General features: G+C 37.8%; 1 protein-coding gene across 1 annotated transcript in view; it reads right to left on the bottom strand.

Annotated features, from left to right (window-relative positions):
- Positions 1-1,326: 1,326 nt before the first annotated feature.
- NEBL (nebulette) overlaps positions 1,327-19,855 on the bottom strand; it is a 341,624-nt gene continuing 323,095 nt past the window's right edge. Inside the window, exons 6-7 of the mRNA XM_081229877.1 lie at positions 8,206-8,312; positions 1,327-6,696 (exon numbers count right to left, since the gene is read on the bottom strand). Coding sequence (XP_081086003.1) covers positions 6,520-6,696; positions 8,206-8,312 — 284 coding nt within the window. The 3' untranslated portion in view covers positions 1,327-6,519. The remainder of the gene's footprint in view (positions 6,697-8,205; positions 8,313-19,855) is intronic.

Genomic DNA, 19,855 nt, shown 5'->3' with positions numbered 1-19,855 from the left:
ATGCCACAGTATAAATACAAAATCAGTAACTGGGTCCTTTGTTCTAATACTGACTTTTCACCCTTTAAACCCATTTTCTCATTCTATTTTTCATCAGAACTCTGCTGCTCCCAAGTACAAATATAAGTGGACAAAGGCCTGAGAATTTTGCTTAGAACTGCAGAAAGTAGTTGAAGTTCACACTTGGACCATATCCAGTTTTCTGCCATCACAAAACTCTATTCAACCCCCCTGCTTAGGAGAAGCAAATTACATAAAGAAAGGAACAAAACTTTCCTTTAATCTACTTTTCAATTTGTTATGTATAAGTATTTTTGTAAAAAGTTACTTTGGTAGACTTCTAGTGGTCACATATGTCTCAATTACCTGTACAACTAACTTCACAAATTTTTAAGTTAATAAAAATATAAGCATAGTTTATTCTAAAACTAAATTATTTTAATTCAGAAAAAAAAAATCTTACTAAGTTACTCATTTCTCTGTGGGTTGGGTTCCAAAGAGTAAAATCTGTGAGCATGGTGGGGAAAAAAAACTTCGAGAGAAAAAAAGTAAATTCTTCAAATAAATAAATAAGCAAGCTGTTTTGTCATTTGAAATATTATCAGTATGCTTGCTGATTAATATCATACAAATATTCATTTCATACTTTTGGAATATGAGAAACACAAAATTCAAGATTATGAAGAGGGTTTATTCTGTGAGCAAGAGCACTAAATGTGTCATCAGCAGAGTTTATCAGTTTACAATTAGGAGGGTTTAGGCACCATCAAAGAGGAGCTTTTACAAAATAACACAATAAAGCTAAGATCCTCGTCTCAGTAGATTTATATGAGGGCAAAAAAAGGAAGTAACTCACTTTTTCCAACTATGGGAAACAGGAAAAAAGCAATTCTCCTCTATGATAAATGAGCCATTCTGAGCTGGGAAATCAGAGCATCTCCCTGTTTCATGCACTCAGTTTGTGCATTTTCTATTCTTTGCTGCAAGCTGTTTCTTTCATCTTACAAATACAAGAAAATTAAAACTGCACTATTGAGGACATATGAGGAATTTAATCTTGAAAGAAGTGAACTACGATGATGTATTACTATAGTACTTTGATATAAAATCAGAAGGAGACTGAGCTTGCAAAAGCATAATATTGTTATCATTTAAAGCTAAGTTTATTTGGGGGAAGAAGACACATTCTGAATGACTCACCAAGGTTAGTGCACTGAGGCCACCACAGACCTTCGAGGCCATTTGACGTGAGTTGTCTCGATAAACCCATACCCAGGGTATTATCAATGACCCCTGCTCCAAGAAACCAAGGTGAGAACCAACAAGTGGAACCATTTTGTTATATCCTGCATTTATTTAAGCAAACCGAATGTGTAGAGATAGGAAATTAAAGCGTTATAATGTTTTACAAATACAGAAAGAAGACACAGAATAATAATACCCTGGAGAGAGCGCATCTGAGAACGCGGTTCTATCACAGGAGAACACTTGCAGGGACCACTTGGAAGCCAAGGCCGACGCATCCATCTGTCATTCTTGTTCTGACATCGTTGACGTCGTTTTAACAGATAAATCAGCGATCTGCTCTTAAACGAATGGTAATACTAATGATTATGGTAGCCGTGAAGGGTTTGTGAGTAGCTATCTATACATACATGATGCTAGGCTTAATGTGTTATTTCAGTGCCGCTGTACATTATGCAGGGGGAAATAACGTCTTGTTACACAATTACTGTGACATCCACTGAAATGTGAACTAGTTTGCATAGGTTAGTCCTTTGGGCAGCACGATGTTGCTCTAGTCCACCAAGGCTTAAAGATTCACAGTGTAGAGGAAAAAAACATGAATTAAAGCATTTCTACTAAAATATATTTTAATAGCTGGTGTTAACAATTTGCATAACAAAAGCCAGATTATATTAATAACATTGTATTGTTCTGTAAGCCCCTTCATTTTAAAAACATGAAGTGTTTCCTGTAAAACTGTATGCTCTCAAAGTTAGTACAATCTTGCAAATTAATCATCGATGACAATTCTACATATTTTGAAGCAAAGAGAAGCCAATCTGCACAATGATTCAATTTTGGGTTTTAATCACAGGTCAAAGACCAACGGTTCCACACCCCTCCTGTAACACACTCGGTGCTGCTTCTAAACGCTCAGCAGTTCGTTGTATGAACACGGAAGAAGGGAACTGTGATGCAGTTTTCTCTTTTCCTTTAAAATAAATCATTCTTAACAGCAACTGGATTACAAAGAAGTATATACTATGCAAATTGAATACCACATATCAAACACAAAAAGCATATGGAATTCCCATGAAGATACGGAAGTAACATGGACAACTGGGGAGGAGATTTGCCTTAGGGATCCTTCCAGGCTTGTGGATCAGGGAATGATGACCACAGAAGCATCGTACAATGTCTTGAGTTTTTTGGATCAGCACTGGTTGACAGTGCCTGGAAAGAACCCTAATGGGCATGGAATACTTCAGAAAGAGACCTTCGTTTTAGCATTCTTAACTTCGTTTACACAGCTTCTTATTAACTAAAGCTTTCTCACCTCCATGTCGAGTTACCCCAAACAACCGTACTCTAGCCACTTTCAGATTATCAGAAGCAAATAGCTAAGGTATAATGAATTTATGAAGTGAATTTCATCTTGTGTAATGAATTCAGCCTCATAACATAATTCTTCTATCTTACAATAGGTATTTTAAATCTCAAACCTAAAGTTAATGTTTATGCATCTCAACTATATATAAATCCACAAAGAACCTTTCAGAAATAGACGGAAGAAGTCAGTATTTTCTAAACCTCTAGAGGTAAAATACAATCATCTATCACCTTTCGTATCTGTCAGGAGCATCTCACTTCCCCACCATAAAAAATACCAATCATATAATAAAATATTACTATAGAATAGGCAGAAGCTTGCTTGCTTGGTTTTCTTTCCAAGACCATAGTGAATAAACAAGGGTAATCAAAAAGGCACCTATATATATTTTTATATCTCTATATTATGATTTTGGTATAAACTATAATATATCCACTTTATATAGGGAGGTGTATTAAAGGATCACACACATTTCCTTTATCTTTTCATTAAAAACATTCCACTGGAGATGGACAAACCTGAAAAAGAGATGCACCTCGAGCTTCCACTGTGTGTTTAGAAAAGTCTGCTTCCCAAATCCCCGAGTGTTGTCTAGCTCAACATGGAGGATAAGGAAAGAAACACTGTGGCAAGACTGGCGAAAATGTATCTCCGTCATCCTCATGCAATGAACCTGGTGGCAAGAGAGGGGCTGCTCTAGTCGCATCCATATTCATACAAGGTGCTCCTGGGAATTGTGCTTGCAAATTCCTGTGTGGTGTCTGAGGTGGGGGAGGCCTGAGAAGATGCAGGGACAGCGTGGAGATCTGGCAGCCAGATAAATATTTCAAAGTGGGCTACACTGCGGATGTCTAAACAATAACAAGAAGACATGAAGACTTTGTCTTGCCACAGGTTAGAAATAGAAAGCTTTCCCAGAGAACGAGAATTAGTAAAAATGCCTACTACAGAAACTTACACCAAAAGCAATATATTCTGTTGCCATGCTCTTCTCAAGAGAGAGATGATCCATGTACAGTTCTGTTTTCGGAACTTTGAAAAGCGATCAAACTGCCCTTGTGCTTTTATCAGGTTTGAGAACACATTTAGAAAATCAGGTGCATGCTCTCTGTGCTCGGACATTTACACAGTTTTCTTTAACTTGATTTTTAAAAGGATTGTTTTTGAAACCATTCTTGAGCTGTCAGAGTTATATGTAGCATCTGCCTGCTGCCAAATCGAAGGCGAGAGGGGGAGTGTGGAAAGGAGAAAAGTTGTTCGAGAATACAGTTTTGAAAATGATGCTGTAAAAATAGCACTTTGGTTTTATACATCTATTGTTTCCTATATTTCTGCTGAGATGCTTAATATCCTGACAGGCTTTAGTAATGGTGACAACACTATCAAACCATAGCATCAGGAACATGTGCAACTTGTTCTCCCTCAGTCTTTATTGTAAAGTAACTGCCCTCTAGTTAAATTCTGATCCGATCTTAATTCCTAAAGGCTGGAAAGCAGAAACATTTTACTATGCAAATATTATGTGAAGCTTAAAATTTTAGGAGAATTATTCCCCAAATAAGCATTGACGTTTACATTCAGTGAATCTGATTTTGAAATCAGTGGATGAGAAAAACAATGAAACGTCAAGCTGTTACTTTATGGTTACTTCCCCAATTATAATCATCATTTCAAATCGGTTTCCTTTGAGCTTCCTATAAATGTGCTATTTATCAAAAATTGTACCCGTCTTACATTTCATCTGCAAATTTAATCAACAACTACTCTTTTATAATCACAAAAAAGTAGTCTGTCTGGATGAATCTTAAATATTTACTTAATGGTATAATAAAACTAAGCAAGCTTATTGCCCTCAGTTTTAATGCACAGAAATTTTTGCAAGAATATTCCAAGTTCCGCTTGTCTTTGCAGATTTTTGTATAAGACACCAAGACCGATATGGGGTTTAATCAGCTGAATCACAACTGGTCATTTCAATGACAGAAAATCAGCCAAGCTGGCTATGTGGTAATATGTAAAACCCCCTCAAAACATCTCTAGTTATTTACCTGAATTTTTCTCTTTTCAATTTTACATCAGTGTCATGTAGATGCAGCTTGAATGTAATAAAGCTTATTTAATTACTCTTTTAGCCCGATAAAAATAAGACTACAGGTTTTCAAAATGATGTGCTTACTTTTCAAAGGTGTAAATGAATTAACATTTGCCTTTGGACCAATAAACATTTCAGTAAAAGATGTTTTACAGCATATTTTGTTAATTTCTTTGAATATATCATTAAGGCAGAAAGCCCCAAGGCCCATACATTTGATTGCATTTTTGTAACTTTACTTTTTCAGTTTCATTACAGATATAGAGTCAGACCCTACATGACTGCTACCCTGTTGCAAGTCTCACTAATGGTCATGGTCAGAAAAACACAGAGTTGCTGATGGACCTTAGTCTCTCCCGTGATCTTGACTGTGGACTCCAGGTAAAACTTCACAACATGACGGTCACGGCTGTGAATCCAGCAAGAGCCTGCAAAGTCACTCATTTGGAAATGAAAATGTGACAACGATCTCTTTTTTAATGAACAACCTGTTGGGCCTGTACCTCAAATCTCTGTTGACATCCCAGTCTCACCCCTGGATGTGATTTACAAAATAAAAACCAGAAAGTGGAAAGGAAGTCTTTTCATTAAGCGGTTTCAGTGGCTAGATTCCCATTCCAGAATCTGAATACCATTTTCCCAGATAAGAAACCAGATCACCTGTCTCTCTGTGCGGAGCTGGTCATCTTTTGTTCGCTGGCTTCCCCCAGCACACTTCGTATGCCAACTCTGTAACTGGCTTTTATGAAGTTTTCTTTGCTTTTAAATCAATAGCGGCATTAAGTTAATGAAAGCTGTTCAATAAACACCTAAATCACTTATTTGCTAGAGTATACATCTATTTCCTAAGGTGTAAATCCTTCAAAACTAGAGTGCAATGCGGCAAGAGAATCTCAAGCAACTTTTCAAGTTATGTTTTTCTGATGAGCTGGCAACTAGAGGAAAGGGCTTTTAGATATCAGCCACACTTTTTGTTTTAATAACAGGAGCAGGCAGTGCAGCTGCCTATGTTACAGAAGCTTGAACCTACATGACATGCAACAGGGTAAAAGGCTATTAGTATTAGGGAAATAATATAGATGACCTTAAAATTTGCCCTTTGTAGAGTAGCTGTGAAGTAATTTGGTCCTGACATTCTATGCAGCCAAGCATATACTTAGGTCCATAGAATGTAAATGGAGAGTAGGATATACCTCGGTACAAATGAGAAATAAATAGACCCAAGTTGGCCCAGGGAACAAGGAAATTTTTTTGTTCAGTAGAAGTTTCTAGATCCCTAAGGCCACCAGTCAATATAATTTTAACCAAACTGTCATTCTGCCACTGCTTACATTTAATATATTTAGGCAATTTTCACTTGAATTGGAAATTGCCTCGTGACTCAAAAGCTAAATGGTTTTTAAATTATCGGCTGTGTTACTGAATTAAGAGGACTGGCTTCTGGTGATTCCAAAGTGACAGCTATTTCATATACTTGTGACATTTAAGGGACAATCAACGTCTCTATTAAAGTCTACAAAAATACATTTTCCCAGAAGGGTTCACGATAGCCAATCAAAGGAAAACATTAACACAATTAGCAGCACCAGGTCTCCAGACCTAATTATTTTGTTTATACGAATTACCGAAAATGCTGCTGTTTTCAGCCCAGAAGTCATTCCTTCTTCCTGGTACCTGCGTGTCTAATTGTCAAAGGAAGGATAGATTACTGTAAAATAACTGCCAAGTTGTCTTAAAAGTATCTTCTATCTTTTAAAAAGATTACGTTTAGTGTACATTAGAACAAAGCTCAAAGGGCAAGGAAAAATGATTAATTAACAAACTCAATGTAATTCGCCGGAAGCATCCCGGTTTTCCCAGTTCTCTGCACCGTGCCGTACATCCAGCCGTCGTCGATGGGCTGCACGTTGACGATGTAGTCGCCATCCCTGAAGGAGACTTCATCTTCATCCTGGGCACTGTAATCGTACATGGCTCGGTAGGTCCTCTGAGGAAGGAAAGATGGGGTCACACGATGGACACCAAGATAGTCACAGCCACAAATGCTGATCGCAACAAACCAACCCACACATAAAGTAACTATCAGGAATCTTCCCAAGCACATCTATATCTGGAGTCCTGCAAACCAGAGCGTACCGTCTGTCCTGACTGTGTTCATCTCAAGGTTACTAGTCTGGCAAAAGACGTAATACTGGGGGCCAGAATGGGGCCAGAGCAAGCCGCTAAATACAAGAGCTAGCCCGTCAAAAAGTAAGCTCTGAAGCAGTAAAGCCACTCCCCCAGCTTCAGATAAGCCCAGAGACCTTAGATTATGTAGATTCTCCCCTAGTCCACATTCTTCAGAGAACAAAACCCACCATAGTGGCAGACAGGTCCAAGTCACTGCCAAATCACTACCGTCGGTCCCCTGGCAGAGGTAATGAACTTTACTAAAAATTTTTGTTTCCTCTTAAAAATATTTAAAACAAATAAAAGAAAAAATCCATAATATACTCAATAGGTTTTTGTATCACAGTGATAGAAATTTAGCATATAAATGTCCTGAATATTTAAGTATGTATAATTAAATCCTTGTTATAATGAGGAAATTTTTAAAATGAGTTTTACTATATTTGTTTTCACTTGAGGCCAAGAGTTTAGCTAATAATATCAGACAATCTCAAAATCAAGTGTATTCATAGACGGAGGAAACTGGCTGAGATGCAAAGAACCTTAGAGTGAATAAAGATACCTTACTACCAGTTATAAAAAATAAGTAGGTCACAGACGTGTGACGTATAGCCCAGAAAAACAGTCAATAATATTATAATAACTTTAATGGTGCGTAATCCATAAAAACACCAAATCACTATGTTGTATACCTGAAACTAATATAATATTGTAAGTCAACTATACTTCAACAAAAATACATTTTAAAAAAGGTATTTTACAAGCTTAGAAGGGCCACCTGTTTCTAAGTGCACAGGCAAAGGCCAAGGGACTGTGTCGGGAGCCTGGAGAAGCAATTTCAGCATAAGATGCCACATTTGACTAAATGACCCGGAACACTGCTTCCAAGCCTTACATTCAGTGAATGAATCAGCACTCCAAGATTTCCAGAGGAGGACTCAAAGACATATGTTGGCTGTGTCATTTAGCTCTCAGGGGCCATTTTGATTAACTAGTTAACATGACCAGATATTTGTGCTTTTTTTACTGAATGAAGACCATAGTTGACTACTTCCAATCATGAGATAACAATTAGGATATAGTACTGGTAGAGTCTTTGTATGTTTTACTGTTTACATGTTTTCTCATCGTGCCTTCCCTTCTCAACAGTTTACCCCTATATGTCTTCCACTTCTTTAGGGAAGCTTGTAACAGTGCAACACATCATCATTTACCTTTTATATAAAAAATGTACCATATTCAATTCAACAGTATTCTATGTACATTTATATTCTGGAGATAAAATATGAAAACCAGGGAAGGAGGAATGCTTCAAATGGGCACTTACTAGATTTGGTGAATGCTGCATTGACCTCATGGATGACAAGCTGGTCTGATGCATGTACCCATACCCTTGAGAATGGCTTTGCTGGTAGGCTCCAGGAAGAACAGGTGCTGGACATTAAACAGACACACACACACAAAGAATCCTTAAACCGAGTCTCGAAGTACCCCTCCCAAGCCCTCAGGTGACCCCATGCTCTGCTAGACATTTCTGAAACAAAATGCTATTTTCAGTGTCATGTGAAATTTGAAGAGTGATATTATAAGTGATCTCTAGAGCAGTATAAATTTCAGTAATTAAGGACATATATAGGTAATCAGTTTAACATGCAGTTAAATATGTTAGAAATATTTGTATTACTCTATTGCAGATGCTATGTTAAAACAACACAAATACAAAACAAAAATTTCCCGCAATCCCTTAACAAAATCCTGTTTTCATTTGGCCATATGATCCTTGTAGGTATTTTCCAAAATAAAAATAAGAAATTTGAAGGAATTTACAACAAGGACCTACTGTATAGCACAGGGAATTATGCTCAATATTTTATAATCACTTATAAGGGAAAAGAATCTGAAAAAGAACAGATTTACATATATATGCATAACTGAATCACTGTGCTGTACACCTGAAACTAACACAGCATTGTAAATCAACCATACTTCAATTAAAAAAAAAAGAAATTTAAAGGAATTTAATTGTATTGTCAACGACAGGGTATAAGTGTTTTCACAGAATATCTAATAATGGGTGCTTTCAATATTTTGAGACATACTGTTGAATATTACCTTTACAAAGATGGTAAACATAGCATATGTTTAGCAACAAATGTTTGTTAAGCCTTAAAAGAAAATTTTACTTAGAATATTATGGATTATCCATTTTATTTTTGGCTATAAGTTAGCTGGATAATGCTATGAAAGCCTGAGGAACGAAACCACTTAAAGAATTTTGTAAACATTATCCTTCTATAATACATAAAAAAAGATAGCATTCACTTAGTTTGTGCTGTTCTCACCACTAATTAATGACATGCAAAAGACATAGTTCCTGTTTTGAAGAAAACTGAATTCTAGAGAAACCAATATAGAAGCTAGATAAAACCCTACAGAATCAGTAGTGTGTGTTTAAGTATTTATAACCAGAATCATGGGCTATAAATGAAGGTATTTTAGTAGGCATGCCCTTCGTTGTGGCTTGAATAATTATATGATGCACTAGTAAAACTTTTATGATATACATGCTATAAAAAGCCACAGTAGGTTGTCATCTTTGTTCAGTCAGGTTGAGTATATAAAGAAATTATCATGGGTTGATTTATTCAGGACAGTTATAATAAAAGAATAAAGCAGATATAATTCTTGGGTATTATGAATAATTAATATTTTATAAGTGGCACACTCATTCTAATGATATATGAGAACATCAAACTTTAAAGAAGTTTAATCATCAGAAAATTACAAATCATTAATCTGTTCTCCAGATAATAATGATATTGGTTAAATGGGGATTTTTTAAATAGTTCTTGAATTAATTCATATTACAATGTTGTTACAACTGTGTTTATTTAATGTCTTTCTTGAGAAAGATCTTTACATGGATTGTAGTATATTATAAAGTGATTAAACACCAAATATGTCAGAAAACAGCACTTTTTAACATTATCAACTCAATTTGAATATTAACATCAATAGATGTCAAGGATGTTGTTATAATTCACTCATGAAGAAAAAATACTGAAATTCCCATAAATATCTAGACCTACTTAACTAGCTGAGTAAAAGAGCTTTTTCTTGTGTTGGAAGCTGGAAGCAATGACTATTCATTTATTTACTCCCTTGACTATCAGCAAGTATTTAAGAGACTTCATGCATGCACAGAGCTTACTACCTTTCCTGTCACTTAGTAAGCTTGCATGGATGTTAACAATAATCACTGTCCACTATGCTCAAAGCATGCAGGCGTAAGAGGAGTGACAAAGCTAACTGCCCTCCTAGAGCAGGGATGGCCTTGGACATCTGCCCTTTGCCCAATTAAGGAAATGGCTCAGGATACTTAGGGCATTTCCTTAAATACATTATTAGTCAATGACTCCAACTGCATCCCCAGGCTAGTAGTCTTGAACTGGTTTTTATCCATTTAAAGAAGTCATCTCTTCGTTATTATTTTGATCTATTTATAAATACTTAAGATTAAATAGGTAACCTTTGACAATTAATTAAAATAAAGAATTAAACACTTAATCCTTTGTTACACTACTGAACTATGACATTTAAATTTTGATGTACAGAATCACGCACAACCATCTTAAAATATTTTGGGGAAAAAAATGATCAGGAAAGGACAATGATGAAAAAACTCTTAAATATGCTACCTCATCAGCTGTAACGCGTTTATGTTTACACAGGTTGTGCATGATAATCCCAGTTTAGCACCCATCAGTACTGACAACGCAAGAATGTCAGTTAACTGTGTTCTCTAGATACAGAACCATAATTCAAAAAGACACATGCACCCCAGTGTTCATTGCAGCACTATTTACAATAGCCAAGACATGGAAGCAACCTAAATGCTCATCGACCAATGAATGGATAAAGAAGATGTGGTACATATATACAATGGAATATTAATCAGCCATAAAAAAAGGAAATAATGCCATTTGCAGCAACATGGATGGACCTAGAGATTACCATAGTAAGTCAAGTAAGTCAGACAGAGAAAGACAAATATCATATGATATCGCTTATATGTGGAATCTAAAAAAATGGTACAAATGAACTTATTTACAAAACAGAAATAGGATCACAGATGTAGAAAACAAACTTATGGTACCAAAGGGGAAATGGGGGGGGATAAATTGGGAGATTGGGATTGACATATACACACTACTGTATATAAATAGATAACTAATAAGGACCTACTGTATAGCACAGGGAACTCTATTCAATACTCTGTAATGACCTATATGGGAACAGAATCTAAAAATGAGTGGATATATGCATATGTATAACTGATTCACTTTGCTGTACAGCAGAAACTAACACAACATTGTAAATCAACTATACTGCAATAAAAATTTTTTTAAAAAGAAGAAAAGTGTTCTCTAACTTTGGCTTTTAAAAATGAAAATTCATGCCTACTCAATTGTTCAAATCCGACCTTCAAAAGGAATCTGTAGCTACTGTCAAATACAGAAGGAGAAGAAGGTATTTATCCTAAACATGTGTGGGTTGGAGAGAGCAGGAGAGTTTAGAATGAGAAACCTCAGAGTAAATACAAATTACCTTGTCCTTATGGTCTCTCCTCATGCCTTTATTGATTATTTCCATCTCCCTCTCTGTTTACATTATTTAACGCAAGTCTCTTTGGGGTTATCAAACTTGTTATCTACCTTATACCTGGTACAATAGAAGATATTTTAGGAAGCTCCTATTAGGACTATGAAAAATATAATGGAGAGCTCAGAGGAATCAACTTACTAAAAGCAAATCCCTATTTAAAAAGAGGCACAAACATTGCTTTTTTATTGTTGTGCTACATGTAAGTTTTTTATGAAATACAGGTGAAACAAGCAAAAGGAAATTTCAGGTAATGGCTTTGGAAATTGGGTTTATTATGGATTTGGGTAAAAGATAGCTTATCCATGTGAGTATGAGACATTGTCCACAAAAATCTGGAATTCAATGGGTTTTGCAAAAGCAAGATGTTAGGCTAATTTTGCAACAAACAAGTACTTCTTATGAAAGGGAAAAACACACAGTGCCCTCCTTATTAAACTAGTGGTCAGACAGCATGAGCATTTTTTTCTTTTGGCTGCACAGAGCGGCATATGGTATCTTAGTTCCCCCTGACCAGGGAATTGAACCCGCATCCCTTGCTGTGGAAGCTCGGAGCCTTAACCCATGGGCATTAGTACAGATGGTGGTAAAGGTATGATGGTCTTCCAGCCCAAGAGTCTTGAGGTTGAGCAGTTTCTATTTCAATAGCATAAAAGCCACAAAACAGTAGCTTTCATTATATTAAGGCAACAACAAAACACAAAAGTATGACTCAACTTTCATTTCACGTTGGTAAGATTTATTGACCAGAGGTCTGGAAGATGACTAAAGCTCTGAGGGTTTCAGGCTCTATTTGAAATGTCCTATAGTATTTATAAAACTGAAATCTCTCTTCTAGTGCACAATAAATTCTTACATAAACAGCCAACACTAATATTTTCTAATTAAGGCTTATTCTTATGATTGAAGGAGGTAAAATCAAGATAAAGAAAGAAGTAAGTAGACAGGAACATCATAAAACAGAAGATAAAAATGGAGGAAGAAAAATTTTTAGGAGCATTCAGAAATCTGAAACTGGAAAAATAAGGAAATACATGTAAACATACAAAGATTAGAGTGAATGAACCACAGAAATTCACCCAAATTAAAAGTAGAAAAAGCACCCCCAAAAATGTCCACTCTGGGGGAGGTACCCAGAGTAGATGGGAGAAGAGAAAGAGAATTATGGAAGTGTCCTCCATGTGCCTGGTGCTTTATATATTGCCCCTTAATTAACAGAATAACTCTCTAATACAAGTGTCATTCCCACTTTATAGAATACAAATACAGAGGCTGGGAGATTAAGCAGGAAGGCATCAGAACAATCATCTCTGCACAGTGACACCACAATAAAAGTCTCAGGTCATTACAGAAGGAGTGGAGGTTTTGACAGCCTCACAATGACCATAGAGTAATAGTAGATGGCCAAACTCCAAATGCAGAACATAAAAATAAAAATGGTGCTTTACTGATGTCTTAGGTCATCTGGGGTGGGTATAAAAAAATACCATAGACTGCGGGGCTTAAACAACAAACATTTATTTCTCACAGTTCTGGAAACTGGGAAGTCCAAGAGTAAAGCTTCAGCAGATTCGGTGTCTGGTGAGAATCTGCTTCCTGATTCACAGAAGGCCATCTTTTTGCTGAGTCCTTACATGGCAGGAGGTGAGGGAGCTCCGTGGGGTCTCTTTCATAATGGCACTAAATCCCATTCATGAGGACTCCACCCTCATGACTTAATCACCTGCCAAATGCTACATCTCCTAGTATTATCATATTGGGGGTTAGGATTTCAACATATGAATTTGGGTGGGGGGGGGGACACAAGCATTAAGTCTATAGCAATTAGCTAACTTTTTAAAAAATCTAGAATAAGGAGAAAATCAGCCCTCGGGAATTTTCCAATGAAGAATACAAGATGCAATGAAATCAGAAATATTTTAGATATTTAGAAATAGTTTAGATATTTAGAAATTCTAAAATATTTAGAAATATTTTCTAACACTTTACTATGGTTTTATCAGCTAATGCATGTCAAAGAACTTAATGAGGTTTTTTTTTCCCCCCAGGACAAAAAAAAATCTCTATTTAGACAATCACAGGAAAATTGCTAAACTGAACGAAGACATAAACATAAAAAAGAAAGTATGAAGATGCTGTTAGTTTTGAAGTAAATATTAAATAATGAGCTAGATCCTAACTAGATCTCATGTAGGCCATGAACACGGTGGTTGAGCTAACTGGTAATAAAACAGGCCCATGATGTGAACCTTTTTTGCTCAAATAGCTTTTGCACATGCCACCAAGAGTTCCATGCCAGAGCCTCAAGTCCTCGTGGCCTCTGATTCTCTCCACAAGCTACAGTGGGTACTAAATCCACAACAATTATGCCTAATCCAGCAACAAGATGCTATTTTTTAATCTGAGAAAATTCCTAGCACTATAGAAAATGCTTTTCCATCCCTGCAGTAAACAGAAACAAGCCAGACTGCCTCTAGGTTTTAGTTGTTGGTTTTTAACGATAAGCTGTGAATAGACAACTGCCTAAGAAACAGCCTTGCTACATAATAAACTATGAATAAACAGACTTTAACATAAAAGTGAAACCAGCTACCACTGAGTTAAAACCACCAAGTTTTAGAGACAGGCATACTCGTCACTGTGATATAAAATATTGCTCAAACTTTGGAAGCCATATGTAAAAATAAAAGCAATCATTACTATATCATATTTTACATTTTCAGCTCCAGTATGGGCCATGAACTGTGGGAAGGAAAGGAGGAGAGAGGAGGATTCAGTTACTTGCAGTGAGTTTCAACCCTGGCTGCATATTAAATTCACCTGGGATGTTTTAAAACCATGCTATGTCCAGGTCCCCCAGATTAAATCAGAGTCTCTGGGGTGGGAGTGGGAGGGAGTGGACACTGGTGTTTTATTTTTTTAATCTTCCAAGTGATTCAAATGGGCAGCCATGATGAAGAACAACTAAGCTACTGTTGGTGTCCTTCTGCTCCACCTGACACGAATTTAGAGGCACATGTGACCCTATTTATGCTACTCCCAAATTCCCTCTCTCCCCCTGCAATGGACTAAATGTCTGTATCCTCACAAATTCATATGTTGAAATCCTAACCGCCCCCCCCACACACACACAATGTGATGCTCTTTGGAGGTGGGGCCTTTGGGTGATTAGGTCATGAGGGTGGAGCCCTCATGAATGGGATAAGTGTCCTTATGAGAAGAGGCCAGAGAGTTAGCTAGCTCTCCTTCCATCATGTGAGGACACAAGGAGAAGATGGCAGTCTGCAACCAAGAAGAGGGCCCTCAGCAGACCTGACCATGCTGACACCCTCATCTCTGCCTTCCAGCCTCCAGGACTGTGAGAAATAAATATGTGTTGTTTCTAATCCACCCAGTCTATGGTATTCTGTTATAGCAGCTGAACAGGCTAAAGCACACACACACCCCATGACTTTTTTCTACTTGTGGAGGCAAATGTTTAACCCAGGGCTCAAGAAGCAACTGGGGATTGTGGGAAGAAAGCTGAGCCACAAGGAAGCTCACCACAGGATAACTGGGCGGGGGCGGGGGCGGGGGCTAACATTTGACACTCCTGGTGAGGCAAGAGCCACGTGGCACCAGCAACGGGGGGGGTGGACTAATAAAGTCCCCACTTCCGGGTCACTATCTGAGAGGAAAGGGAGACTGGGCAGCCAAGAACCATCTTTGCAATAATAAAGTCTCCCTTTCCTCCCCAGAGAAGACTTGCTTCCTAACCAGGTTGATACAGATAATGTCTCCCCGTTGAGCAGGTTTGCTAGTGGTCCCCTTACATGATTGCGAGTTTCCTAAGCTTAGCACTTCTCAGCTGTGACAAAAATCCACTGTGTTCTCAGCATCTACCTGTGCTTGCTCCCATGACCCACCGGCCACGTACTTCCTTGGAACTCAGGGGGTGGAGGGGCAAGGGGAACTGTGGCTACATGAAGCCCATGCTGCCTGCTGTGTCGTGGGTATAAAGGTTTCTTTGTTTTCTTACCAGCTGGGTTTATGAAGTGTGGTGAGACAGCCCTGCAGCTACGCCGCACTTAGGGATTGCTTGATCACTTGATTTAACAGTAGCAGTCTGTGATTATATTTTCTTTTGTGTATGATGTTTTCCTGGAGATAATCGTTAACCTCTTTTATTCTTTGCAGTGTTCTAGGCATTTGAGATACATTTTAAAAAATGTCTTTGCAAAATCAAAAATTATCTCTCAAGCCAATGCTATATTCCTAACAATTTCTCCTTCTAGACTCCCATGTCAACTTTGTTTTAATTTTCCAGTCTTTTATGAATTTTATTACTATAAAGTACTGCAAACCTCCTTTAAGAAAATGCAGTACACATGAAGATGTTTAAGCACCTAGGTATGCGCCTCTGTGAACCTTAATGGGGGAAAGATGTAACGTAGGATTCCCAAGGAATACAAAATATGAATATGATAAAATTTGAATAATATAAATGAAATGCTTACAGCTAGGAGGACTAACTCAGTTTGCTTGGAACTTTCTCGGGTTTCACACTGAAAGTTCTGCTTCCCAGGAACCTCCTTAGTCTCGGGCAAATTGGTATGGTTGGTCCCTCTCCTTATGCCATGCGGGGCCCTGTGCCTAGAGTGTCACATGCGTGAGCTGGTGGAATTGTCACCATCTGACAGATGGTAAATGCCCATTTTACAGACAGAGAGTCTGAAGGTTAGCAAGATTCATAACTTGGTCAAAAATATCAGAGCTATGTGGGAGCTAGTATTTAAATGCCAACAGTCTGACTCCAGAAACCAAACTCTGGGCTGTACCACACCAAAATGGTCATGGAAGAAATGACAAGATAGCATGAGGTTAATTTACAAATAAGCATTGTGAATTCAGAAATGTGGAAGAGAGCTATGGTCTGGAGAGGGTCTTCTAGGAGTGGGGAGGACCTGACCTGAAGTCAGAAGAGTCAGCATCAACCATGCACTCCTGCCAGTGGGGCAGACAGGAGTTAGAGAGGGGGAAAGAAAAAAGAAAGAGGTTTAATGGGGAGATATGCAAAGCAGGCTTCTTATGCTCACAGGGGCAACTCTAGTTGTCACTGACTTTTCTGTGGTAAACTCTGGGGTACAAACCCCACAAAAAGTTTCTGTGTCTGTGGTTGATGAGGTGTGCCAGGACATCTCTGGAAGGGATTATAGTGAGAATAATTCATTCACTTTTGGAAAAGCAAGCTCAAATCACAGACAGTAGCATCACTTCTGAAGCAATGGCTTTTAGATTTCTTCTAAGGGTCATTTTGGCATCTGATAATTATCTGGAGTGTGTGTGTGTGTGCACACAAGTTTAACCTTTGCTTTTCCCCATTGCCAATACTGTCCTACGTTACCTAGGGCGCTTGTCATTCAGTCACCTCATCCTGTATGAATAATTTCAGGTCTATGTTCAAATCACGTCTCCTAGTATGAATCAACCACTTTCCCACTAAGCAGCCAAGACCCCCATCATGACGCCACCGAACAATTTTCAAGGTCATTCTGTAGAAACTGCCTGAAAAATGTCACTCCCTTGAGTCATCATCAGCATAGTGACAAGCTCTACACCCACAGACATTCGAAGAATCTAGGTGAAAATACAATTAAGTCCAGGAGACTATTTAACTATTTTCTTCCCTAAACTTAAACGATAGACTTATAATGTTGCTTCAATCAAATATAAGTTGGCTATTTAAAGATTCCTAGTTACCTGTTAACCGCAAAAGGAAACATATATAGGTTATGTACTTTTCAGAACAATGCATACATACATTACATTTCACCATTTCATTTATATATTTGGCCTAGTTGTCTCAAGCAAGAACTTCTAAAATATTGTTTTGGGACTCTGCAATTCCTAAATGTTGAAAAAGACACAAAATTAGTTATATTTTAAATTATCTGCCAGTTACACTTAATTACTCTCGAAAGCCCAGAAAAGCAATACGTTTTGATTTCAACGCTGTTTTCTCTCTAGAAAACGTAAGTCTGTGGATGTTCTCTGACAGAACTGAGCTAAGAAGAAATGTGGTTTGAATAGAAATAGAGCACTTTGGATTGAAGAATGTCTGCTATTTTGCTTCAGAATAATCTAGCCAATTTACTCCTACATTTAGATTTGAATTTCAACTTGCGTAGTTTTTTTCTCAGATTTATTTCTAATTTTTAGCTATCAAAGCCAGAATAAACTCCCCAACTTGTAACCGTAACCCAACCGCAAATATGAGCAGGTCTGTCACTGATGGAAAAGGAAATAATTTCTGCCCCAGATTAGAGAGTCTTTAATAATATTCTCATGGCACAAAATCCATATGGCATGTATCTGTGTCTACAGGCATACGTACACGATCCCTCGAAACAAGTCAAAAGGGCTTCCCTGGTGGCGTAGTGGTTGAGAGTCCACCTGCCAATGCAGGGGACACGGGTTTGTGCCCCGGTCCAGGAGGATCCCACATGCCGCTGAGCGGCTGGGCCCGTGAGCCATGGCCACTGAGCCTGCGTGTCGGAGCCTGTGCTCCGAAACAGGAGAGGCCACAATAGTGAGAGGCCCACATACCGCAAAAAAAAAAAAAAAAAAACAAGTCAAAAAAGAAATTAAAGTAATGTACAGTGTGGATATGTATGTGGTTTCCTGACAAGAACTATATAATTTGGGGCAGTTCTTTGATAAGATGAAAGCAATAGGATAGTAGGTAGATGGGGACGCTGTTTCCATTTAGGTAAGCCATACCACTGAGACGAGCCTTTACACACAAATTATGCCATGACTGAAAAGTCAGCTCATAGCAAATCCCAATTTTCCTCAGTAACCACTACTGCTGATATTGTGTAAATCAATCTTATATAGCAACATTCATCATCATTCAAGTACAGTGAAAGAAAGTCTCATTACACTATTGAAGAGGTAATTCTGTAAATACTTGTTGGATCGATATACATAATATATTCTCAAAGACTTAAAACTGGACTATGCATTTAGTTTATTCTCATACTAATCAATTCAGATACTGACCCTTAAGGAATACCATCAATCCATGAGGAGTTCTTGAATAGTTTTACATTAGACTCCCCTAGCGATAACCCACACTAAATATCACATCTAGACATGTCTCAGTATTGATTACATTTGTGAATGAGCAGGTATATTTTCTTCAACCAATGAACATTTATGAAACTGACTCAATGTGTCCCTGACATGATTTGAAGATAGGGAAATGTGGGAAAATGAGTGTTAAAGGATTGTCTGGCTTTCCCAGAGCCCAAGGTCTAAGTTCAAGGTGAGTGGCAGGGGCTGGTGAAATAGGCAGGTAGGAGGAGTCACAGTCAGGTAGGGAGGTGAGCAATGGGTCGTTGTGATCAAAGGCACACAAGTATAAGGACCTTGAAACAGGGTCTAGGAAAGAGCTTGACAGAGAGACTAGTAAACAATAAGTTCAGTACACATGGGCCAGGTATAGGGCATAAGATAAAGATCAAGAACCAGAATGTCTGAGAAATGCAGCATGGACAGATCAGGAATATTTGGGGGGAGGGAGATCAGACAATAAGAAATAGGAAATCTGGTCACAAGAGAAACGGCACGTGACAACGAGCCCAGGCAACAGGAGCTAATGAGCAAACTGAAAGGCAGAAACTCGATACATCGCCCAGCTGTATCAGCCCGTGGACATCTTAAGTAGTTCCTGTAAAGTCAGGATCCAACCCTCATGATCTACTAGCCTGGGGCTTGGGGCGGGAGGATGTGGGCACCTAGATGAAATAGGAAGTTGGGGGAGAACAGGGAAATTAGTCACTACAAAGATAACATTACGACTTGACTGTTTTATGTGTAAGACAGAAATGTAAATATACGTACACTCAGTCTAGTATCCAACTTGGACATCAATTTTGATCCATAAAAAACAAAAACTACCATTTCCATTTTCACTGCCAATGTTTAACAGTACCTAATAAGAACTAATCAACAAAATAAGAAATAAAAAACCAAGAATACCTATTCTCTCCTTTACATGTACGCCACTTACGATTTATAAAGCTCTTCCAAAGTTTACTCATTTGACACATATGCTAGAGCCACATTTATATCCTTCCTGATGATCAAACCTTCTCTTTTTCCCAATCAACTCAGCTTCACAGGAAATATATTTTTAAAGTTTTATTGTTTGCTACTTTAAGTGTCAGATGGTTCTCCTTCAGACACATATGGAACCCTTTGATTTAATTTTGGCAAATCAATGAAAGACACATGTGCATCTTGGAACAAGTGCTATTCATTAGTATTTGATC

Source organism: Mesoplodon bidens (genome assembly GCF_964165515.1).
Source record: "Mesoplodon bidens genome assembly, chromosome: 3".
In the NCBI taxonomy this organism is placed as follows: domain Eukaryota; kingdom Metazoa; phylum Chordata; class Mammalia; order Artiodactyla; family Ziphiidae; genus Mesoplodon; species Mesoplodon bidens.
Note: the sequence above shows the minus strand (reverse complement) of the source record. Positions and strands in the feature narration are given on the sequence as shown.